This window comes from Morus notabilis, unplaced genomic scaffold, assembly GCF_000414095.1.
Source record: "Morus notabilis unplaced genomic scaffold, ASM41409v2 Scaffold515, whole genome shotgun sequence".
Taxonomy (NCBI): Eukaryota; Viridiplantae; Streptophyta; class Magnoliopsida; order Rosales; family Moraceae; genus Morus; species Morus notabilis.
The window spans coordinates 189,091-199,370 of NW_010359934.1; the positions used below are offsets into that span (position 1 = coordinate 189,091).

Below are 10,280 nucleotides of genomic sequence, written 5' to 3' on the forward strand. Positions count from 1 at the left end.
TTTGTCAAATGAAACAATTCCGTTTCATTACACAATCGATGGAGGGAATGCCTTTTGGTTTAAGCGTCTATACATGACAGCGGTAAGCTTTTTTAGACGTAAAGCATAGCATTTGTAGAAATTTAGCATGTGCCAGCTAAAGCCAAGTAGGCACACACTAATAAAATATGTTACACCTTTACTTCTATATGTTATATGCAAACTAGAACAGGTCCCTTCAGGAAGAACCAAAGTGCTATAAGTTTGCACAAGAAGGCATCAGTTCACAACAAAAGACGTACTCAAATCTTATCCTGTCTCTGAGTCTAGACAAACGATATCTTAAGCCAAAAGAAACCCGGGTTAAAACTTGTGGGGGTGGATTTTCAAAGTTCTTCCCTTCATAGACAACTTCACAAAGCACCAGCTCATTGAAACCTCAAGTCAATTCTTTAGGCATCGATCAGTATACTTTATGGAGAAGAAAGTGAGCTTGCGTGCGTGAAGGGTTTACTTGTATATATACGTAACACCTCAAGAAATTAAACGAGATTAATTAAGATAATTAAGATTTATTAGTGTGTCTAATCTGATTTAATTAAATGATTATGTTTATTAAATGTGTCTGATGTGTAAATTTAAATATTTTCAAGAAATTTAAATATTTTCAGTATTTATATTTTCACCCCATAAATGTGTGTAGACACATTTTCTACTCTGTTTTTCTAAATATCTTTGATATTTGCATTTGTCCTTTTTCCTTTTCTTATTTTCCTTTTCTTTCCCGTAGCTCTCCCTCTCTCTGTCTGTTTTTCTAAATATCTTTGATATTTGCGTTTGTCATTTTTCCTTTTCTTATTTTCCTTTTCTTTCCCGTAGCTCTCCCTCTCTCTGTCGTTTCTCACTCTCTCTCTTTCTCTCTCTCTTGATCTCGATCGAACTCTCCCTCTCTCTCTCTCATTTTCTCTCTCAAATCAACCGGATTTCTAACCAAAGAAGAATTTCGAGGAGTTTTCAACGTCAAGAGAAGAATTTGAGGTAAGATTTCTAAAAAACTTCTCTTGAATCTCGAATTTTTTGGTTAGAAAACCTATTTTTAGCTCGAAATGGATTTTGGGTAAAATCATGGTGGAAATTGAGAATTTTTGGTTCTTTGGACGGGATTTGTCATTTGCAACATGAATTTAGTAATTTTCCTTTGAAATATCTCGGATTAAACTCGGATTTGTAGGTTTTCAAACTTATTCGGTGAGTTTTCCCGCCCTGCTGTTCTCCACCGGCCGACCTATGTGGTCGATCGGTTTGCACACCACCGGCCGACCGGTGGTGATGCACTTCTCTGTCACCGGTCGGCCGGTTGACAAAGGAAACGGGACTGAGTTGTTTCGAAATCCTGTTTTGACCTCGATTTTTGAAGAGAACACAAATTAGCTTCATTTGGGAACTTAAAGTAGATGGATTAGCATCTTTAATCCATGTTTTGAAATCAAAACCCTTGGAATGATGATTCGAAACATAAATAATTTATGAAACTTAGAATTGGATTAGGGCACACTAATAGGAAATCAAAGAGTATAATTGAGATCAATTAGCTTTAGGAGTGATTATTTAATCCTAAAGTGTTATTTTGTGCAAAAGCTAGCTGAAGAATCGAATTGAAGGCTTCAAAGAAGCGGAGGCTAGGATAGTGCAACGCTAACCACAGGTTTAGTGGGTAGGATTTATTATCCCTTTCTTTGATAGCCTGTTTTTAAAAGAGTTTTGGCCTTACAAAGGTTTTAAAGAAATGATATGTTTGCGAAAGAAATTTTTTTTAACACAATAGCTTGATTTTAACTATTGGAATTATAATGAACTATTTCAGAGTTTTAATGAATGATTTCTTAAGACAATAGATCTTGCGAACTGATAAACCTACTGATGGCCTAGATGGGATATGAAGATCGTATCCTTGGGGACAGAACCCGAAACCCGGACCGGGTCACTACGGTGGTGATGAGGCTTGTGTTTGTAGTTGTGTAAATAATTTATCATAGTATAAATTACTTGCTGATGCCTGTAATATGAAATTTTCAGTTTATATTTACTTTAAGAAAAAATGTGAGGTTCTGACTGTTGTGTTGGAACTGAATATCTTCATTTACTTATTTAATTATTTAGTTATTTGCTTACTCAAATATTTACTTGTTTATAAAAATTTATTTCAAATTACATCCTACTGGACATTTCACTCACGTTTTATTGTTTCTAGAAATAATAAACCCCTCCCAGGCTACGCTAGGAGCAGTGCGGAGTAGCTGAATTAATTGCTACCGTCTGATTTAGTGAGGATTGTGTTCATTATCCTGGTGTATAAATGTGAGAATTGTAAATTCTGAAACTCTGAACTTTAGATTTCTAGACTGTGGTTGATGTCTCTAATGTTATTTACATGTTTATGTATGTATAATAGTAAACTGTGGTTGATGTCTCTAATGTTATTTACATGTTTATGTATGTATAATATTGTATATCCTGTGGGTGGACCCTGAATGATGCTAGAGGCTCAATTCTAAACCTCTTTAACAAAAAGTGTGAAAGTCCTCATCACTTTTTTGTAATTTAATTTCAGTAAAAATGTGAGGCTTGTTTGGAAATTTCTATAATAGTTTACTTTTTATTTTGATTATTATGTTTCTAAATGTTTAATTACTTTCTTAATCATATTTAACTTCTAAACGAGCATTCACGTCACTAACCCCTGTTTGGGGCGTGACAATATAACACATAAGTTTGCAAAGGAAAATCATGATAATATTTACTTTGGTCAAGAGCAAATAACTTTGAATGAGATTACTGTAAAGCTTCAAAACTAAGATTTTGCACCAAAGTGACTAAAATTGGGCAAAATGTGAGTATGCATTAATCACAAGCTACTACCTCCAGTGCACAAGCTTACCAAGTCTATCAGGGTTGAGTACAACAGATCAAGTGACAAATGGCCTAAGAACCTCCTATATTCAGATACGCCATCAGATAAGTCCATATGAAGCTTCCCTTCCTCCGTGAAACCGTCCTCCATGACCAGCCACCATGAGATGCATCCCTGAGCATCTTCGGGGTCGACGTGTGCTAACAAGGTGAGTGTCTCGCCCTGCTCGAGCTCAAACGACAAGCTGAGAAAGTCTCGGTTCACCTTTATTCCAACCATCAGAGCTTCCTCATGAAGCCAACGCACAATTTGGCCTGCAACCTGTTGCAAATGTCCAGACTCATTTCAGTTATACTTGAGAATGAATATGCAAGATAACACATACGTCTACTTGTATTAGCATCCATACAGATGCACACAAGTATATTATTAGGAAGCCACCTAAACCACATATACGCTAAATGACGTACCTGCTGCAAAATTATCACCGGAAGATCTTCCAAGTTACATTCGTATCTGTTCATTGAAGAAACTTCCTGAGCACTTCCTTTGAATAGACCAACAACATTTGGAGCACCTTCCCCTTCTACACTGATGAAATCATCTTTTATGACAACCTTTGTTCGAAACTGAGACTTAGTGGTACTCTTCATGTGATGCAAGTCTGATGTCTGGTGGCTGCCGCCATGTAAAATGGATTGTGGAATCTTCATGAAGATTGTCCATGACGATGTGCGAGAATTCCAAGTGGGATGAGAAAGCAACTGTAGATATGATACCCCAGAAACCTACAGACACTATAATTAACAAAAATGCTCAATCAAGAAGCAGAACTCATTGCGTATAACACAGCATTTCTAACATACCAAATTTTCTAGCACCACAAGAACTTTTTTTGAAAAGATCCTATGAGCCAAAGACAGGCAGAAATGACCGAGAAGACTAGGTCCTTCCTTCGCTGGTTGACCAGAGACTCGAGAAACAGTTGAAACGGGTTTGTCCTTTGCTCTTGAAAATACATGCTCATGAAAAAGCTGTTGTAGATATATTTCACAGCTAATATAATCAGGAGTGCCTAACTCTTTATTAAAGGTATCTTGTTTATCCTCTTCCGGTAACTTCACTCCATCTAACGAGTCCAAAGGTAAAATTGCATTTTCTATATCCTGATTTCCAGCATCATCTCCTGTTTGGTCATCTTGATTAGATGACACGAGTGATATAAACACAGAGTTTCCTAGACCTATGCTCAGTTGCAAATAGTTTTCTCTTATTCCAGTCACATTGACCCCTAAAGATTGATTGAACGCTTCACGGTTCACCAAATCAAATACCTGGAACCATATGAACAAAGGGACGTAAGATATTAGAAAAAGAAGTTATGAAGTCAAATAGACAGAAAAGAGAAGATGCCTAGCTGAGAAAGAACATAACGAAGGAGGAATTCTACCTTCTCATCAAAGATTGATTGATGAACCTGACGAAGGAGTAGATGTGTCTCTTTAATACACTCATCATCATTGGCTGCTTCTTTTTCAGTTTCCCTTGAGTGAACTGAGGAACCAACTTTCGTTTTATTGGGTTCAGTATTATCACAAGGGTGAACACCAAAAAACCCAAATTGAAGAGATCGGCATGAGTTTGGAGGTAAATTTATAGCCAGCATGCCAGCTGGGTCATGTTCAACACGAACCATTGATAGAAAAGTGGGGCGATATACAGAAGCTGGATCGTACAATGAATTGTCAAAAAGATCAATGGTGAAGCCTTCATTTCCGGAAGCTGCAGCTGCAATACGCTGCCGTTTAACTTTCCAGTTCTGCTGCAATCTATATGCTTGTCAAGAAATGAGAAGGGACATTTTAGAGAAATAAGCTTGCAGTTGTCATTCCTACCATAAATGTTTCTCTGACCCATTTATATTCTATATATGAGCAAATAGACTAAATTCAGTTAGTCAATCCCACATATTATTAGAACATAATTCTTTTTGTACATCTGTAGAAAGAAAGCAATGGGGACAATGAAGCCCTTAAATGAAGTAGATATTTGATAAAAGATGAAAAGAACAAAATGTTCAAGGAAAAGGAAAAAAAAAAAAAAGTAATTATTTTAGACAATATATTTCCGACTTTCCAGCAAAATGGGGTATATAACATCAAAGGTTTGTTAGCAGCAAAAAAATCACCTGATCAGAGCACCATAAAATCTTGCTTCTCTAACAACCTGTTGTTCCAAAGCTTTGGCAGACTGCTTAAAATATTTACCAAGACTCTGCGCAAAAACACATAAGAGATTTTCAACAAACTCTCATTATTGGAAAAGCTAAGCCACTTGTAAATAGTTAGTTAGGCTTGTTCGAAAGTTTGTTAGAATTAATCATAGTTAGCTTAATTCCTAACCGTGGTTAGTTGTGAATAGATAATCTGTTACTTGTACAGTTTCCTATTTAAAAGCATATTGTACAATTCATTTCAATCAATGAGAATTCACAATTCAGAAACACTTCTTTAGTTTCTCTGTTTTCTTCAAACGTCTAATACTCATGAATATGAAGATGAAAACAATGAACAAAATTATAACGTATAACTTCATATTTGTGTGCAATCAGAAGATCAGACAAAAATTGTAAGTCAACTTAAGAAAGCATAATAAGAACTGGGCCGTTAACAAGGTTGAAAAGAGAAATACCCGGAAACCTTGTAACTTAATTGCAGCAGATACAGCAAGGTCAGAGAGAACTTCATTGGGCAATGGCTTTGGCCTTGTCATGCCAGCCACTGTTACTGCGTCATTAGCTTCCACCTACACATTAAATTAGAAAAAAAAAATGATTTTCCACATTCAGAAACCCAAATCTCAAAGCTAAAGTTTTCGATTTACATATGCATATACAAATTGAAAAAGTTTTGAGGTAAGATATGAAAAAAAATACCCAACGAAGACACAGCCTTTTACCATCACATTATGTCATAATCATATTAAACTGAGAAAAGTATTCAATGAAACTCGATAAAGATTCAAACTTTATGTATGTTTTTGTACCCTACTAAAGGGTTTTTTTTTTTATATTTTTTATATTTTTTTATGACAAACAAAAAGTTGAAATTAAAAGCCCGTTTGGTTGGAGGATTTATTCTCTAATTCGAATCATGATTCGCTACAGTAGTTTCTCTAAAAAAAAACACATGTAAATCGAAAATAGTTCTAATCTCATGGTTCTAATTCATGAACCAAACGGGCTTTAAATTCAAGATCTTCCTAAAAATGTTGCTTAAGAGAATCCCCATCATTCTTTTCACTATTAAACAAAGTCCACTAATTTCTACTTAATTCCATCATTTTTTCTCTCTCCTAATTTGAGGTTTTATAATACTGAAATCCCTATGAAATTCACGAAACAACACAAATTTAACAATTTGGAACATTTCTCGTAATTCAGATGAAGAATACTTACGGTGTTGATGAGATCTACAATAACAGAGAGTTCCTGTTGAGCCAACTGCAAGTTCTCCACCATCGTCTGCCATGGCCATGGCGTCAAGCTCTCCTTCGCGCTCTTCTTCTGCTTCTTCTTCTCGTCCTTCTCCACCGCCCACGCGAAATCGATTCGCCGAATCAACGAAAGCCGTTTTTCGTCGTATCCCACATCGCTGTGCACAACAAAATTACGCTTCGATCAGTTTGGTAACCAAGAAACCGAAGGAAAAATAAAGAATAGGAACACATTTTGGATGAATTTTCTCGGAAACCAAACGGATTGGTGAATCGGAAGCGGAAGTGAAAAGAAGGGGAAAGTAAACGAGCGTACGAAGGGAATCGTTCGGCGCCATTCTCCTCGATGACGTCCAAGCGCTTGACGGGTAGCTTGTCGAGAGAAACTTGCACTTTCTCGTTCATTTTCCGGGAAATTTGAGAGGAAATTGTGTAGAACCCAGAAGCAGAACGTGTAGCTTGCAATAGGTGAGGGTTTAGCGAGCGTTATTGGTTAGAGCAAGCAATGAATCAATAAAAAAGAAAACTATAATATGACTCCCGAATTTTTAAAGTATAACACTCTTGCCCCAAATTTGTATAAAAGTATTAAAATGCCCCCTTATGCATCTTTTCATTCTTTTGTCAAAATTTGAGATGATGGATATTGATGACGGAGGTTTTCTTACTTTGTACACAAATTTGAGACCCGTTTTCAATCAATATCTTTTTTTTTCCCCATTTTTTCCCCATTTTTTATTTTTTTTTTTCAACCTCAGTTTCTAAAGGCTCTAATTTATAGTTAATTGGGGCAAACAAATTAGTTGTAAGAAATTTGACAAATTTTTACTTAAAACTAGTAAGAAAAGAGCACGTGCAATGCACGTGCCTGCTGCAATAAAGCATGAATTTAATTATTATATTTATTGTTTATTCGAGAAATAATTTTATGAAGTTCTAATTATAATTTGATCGTCATAATATAAATATTATTTAATTTGATTATGTTTTATGATGCTCTAAATAAGAGAAAACAAATAAAAAGTAAGTAAAAAGTATATAAATAATTTTATGATGCTGACAAATAAGTTTTATGTATAATATGATCGCCATAATATAAACATTATTTAATTTAACCACTAATAATTATACCTTAAATAAGAGAAAACATATAACAAGTGGGTAAAAAGTATAAGATAGAAAAAAATTAAACCACTTTTAAGAGGAAAGAGTAGATAACAAGTAAAAAGTATAAGTAGATACAAAAATTAAACTACTTTTTTCTTAAGTTCCAAGTAAAAGAAAAACGTAAATAACAAGTAAGTAAAAAGTATAAAAGATGAAGGGCATAAGTGAAAACAAAAATTAAACCACTTTTTTCTTAAATTGTAAGTTAGAGGAAAGAATAGATAAAAAATAAGTAAAAGTACAAAAGATAAAGGGCATAAATGTACAAAAGATGAATGGTACAAATAGAAACACAATTTAGACCTTTTTCTTTAAAGTCTAAGTAAGAGAAAAAATAGATAACAAATAAATAAAAAGTACAAAAGGTGAAATGCATAAATAGAAACAAAAATTAACTGTTTTTTCTTAAGCTCGAAATAAATAAAAAGAGTAGATAATAAGTAAGTGAAAAGTAAAAAAGATTAAGAGCATCAATGGAAAAATAATATTTTCATGACGTTCATCTGCCTTAAGATGCTTTTTTTTCTTAAACTCTAAGAAAGAGAAAAGAGTAGATAATAAGTAAGTAAAAAATACAAAATGTGAAAGACATAAATGGAAACAAAAGCTAACCTCTTTATCTTAAGCTCAAAAGGAAAGAGTAGGTAATACGTAAGTGAAAAGTAGAAAAAGTTAAGGGTAAAAATGGAAAGAAAATATTCCATGGTAATTGTCTGCTTTAAGACGCTTAGTTTTGTCTACCACTCTATAAACTCAATCATCGGCCAAATTTTCACCAATAGTTATTAATTGATAGTCTTCTAAATTTTTTTTCTAAAAAGTTATCGTATCGTTTTTTTTTTTTTTTTCATAATTAGTGAAAGAGGGCAACCAGACTAATTTAATAAGGAAGATAAGTGGACAATAAAAAAAAAAAAGCAAAAATAGAAGAACAAAAAAATAGAAGGGACATAATGAAAAATGAAAATTAAAAGAAACATACTCGCCTAGTTGCTTTAACATGTTTTTATTATATAATAGATAATAGATATACCTTAATTAACTAGGAGTATTAATTGGACGAGAAAAGCTCAAGTTCAACCAACACTTAACTTGATGCACGTCTATTTTCATATTTTTATTTTTACATATATAAGGGTGAGCATACCAAATTTTTAAGTTAGTGGAGATTTTAAAATTTATTCATCTAAATTGGAAGAGAATGGAAAAAGAAAATTTAATACTTCTATATATTTGAGGGTAGAAATTATGAGTAAGTTTATTTCATGCATTTAAATCTACCGTTTTAATTTTATTATAGTATTTTTCTTTCATAAAAAATTTAAATTTCTAATACAAAAATTAAGAATCACTTATTTAAATGCATAAACTAAAAAGGTCCTATATTTCGAAGTATGAATAGATCAATTCAATATTTGTAACAAAATTTGATACATTGTAATAAGATCGATTCTCATCCTGCATTCCTCACTCAAAATTAAAGAAAATTACAAAAATTAGAAAAAATGTTTTCAAAAACATAACAAAAAATAAAATACTACAAGACCAGATGTAACAAACTTACCATAACATCAAGCATATGCAACACGCGAGGGATCATTTTTTATGGGCATCAAAAGTTGAAAATTAATACGTATGAATTCGGATCCTCTGTCTATTTCTCTCTTTAGCGAATAAGTAATTGACATGTCAACAATTTATGACTTGTTCTTTTAGAGTAAAACTCAAAAAAAATTTAAATTCAAGTTACAATTTTATTTAAGTTCATGTTCGTTTGTAAAATTTGAATCTGAACTTGAGTTTAAGGCTAAAATATGAGTTTAAAATCCCGTTCATTTCACTGATTCGAGTTTAAAATTCGAGTTTTGTTACAGTAAAAAGCTCTCAGAAATAGTCACATCTAATTTTTTTGCTACAGTAAAAAGCTCTCATAAAGTCACATATCAAATCGAATTAAAAACTCGAATCAGCAAACTAAACGGGCACTAAGTTTTCTCTTCAACTCAAGTTCTTAAACTCAAACTCAAATTAATGAACAATATTTTTTCTATTCTTAAAAACGTTTAATTTTTTTGTTTTAATTCCGATTGAGATGACTTTTTTGTATGCGTTCACAACGAAGAGACGAATAAAATTCTATACCCTATTAAAATTTTTCATCACCATTGAGTTTTTATTAAAATATTATATAAATACGAATTCAAGTTTTGACTCACTCAAATATAAACTCAAATAGATTTTCAATTTAAATTATAATTCAAATGTAAATATCTAAACATAAAATCAAATTACAACTTTAACTCAAAATTATAACTTAAATTTAACTCAAAATCTACACTCAAATCACCACAACTTAATAACGAAATAGGAAACAAAACGGAGTAAAAAAGGGTGGGTTCCAATCTCTCTCTTCCTCTCATCTGTCTTTCTACTTTTTTTATTTTATTTATTTATTTTTTATTTTATTTACTTTTTATTTTATCAACTCCAGTCTCGGAGCCATATTTTCTCTGTTCTTTTTTCTTTCTTTCCTGCAACTTTATCTCTTGTTAACCAATCAAGTCCTCTATCTCATCTGTACCATAAGAAGCTCGCTGAAAACCATAAAGATTTGAGAGTCCAAAATTGAAGGACCGTTGCAATATTCAAATACATGGAAGAAAAAAAAATTAAAAAATTTATCTTAAAAGTACATGAGTTTAGATTATTATTTTTTATTCTTAATAAA

At 32.7% G+C, this 10,280-nt stretch overlaps 1 protein-coding gene across 1 annotated transcript; it reads right to left on the reverse strand.

Moving 5' to 3' along the window:
- Positions 1 to 2,770: 2,770 nt before the first annotated feature.
- On the reverse strand, positions 2,771 to 6,857 carry LOC21389721 (mediator of RNA polymerase II transcription subunit 17). The gene is made up of 8 exons (XM_024163883.1): positions 6,702 to 6,857; positions 6,348 to 6,543; positions 5,582 to 5,695; positions 5,079 to 5,164; positions 4,341 to 4,719; positions 3,757 to 4,224; positions 3,361 to 3,678; positions 2,771 to 3,211 (listed from the first exon to the last, which is right to left on the reverse strand). The coding sequence occupies exons 1-8, from the start codon at positions 6,788 to 6,790 to the stop codon at positions 2,885 to 2,887; spliced, it is 1,977 nt and encodes a 658-aa protein (XP_024019651.1). The 5' UTR covers positions 6,791 to 6,857; the 3' UTR covers positions 2,771 to 2,884.
- Positions 6,858 to 10,280: the final 3,423 nt, after the last annotated feature.

Coding starts and splice junctions, on each gene's coding strand:
- LOC21389721 (XM_024163883.1), bottom strand. CDS start 6,790: ATGAACGAGAAAGTGCAAGTTTCTCTCGACAAGCTACCCGTCAAGCGC. Junction 3,679..3,756: donor TTGTGGTGCTAGAAAATTTG/GTATGTTAGAAA, acceptor TAGTGTCTGTAG/GTTTCTGGGGTATCATATCT. Junction 3,212..3,360: donor CGGTGATAATTTTGCAGCAG/GTACGTCATTTA, acceptor CATTTGCAACAG/GTTGCAGGCCAAATTGTGCG.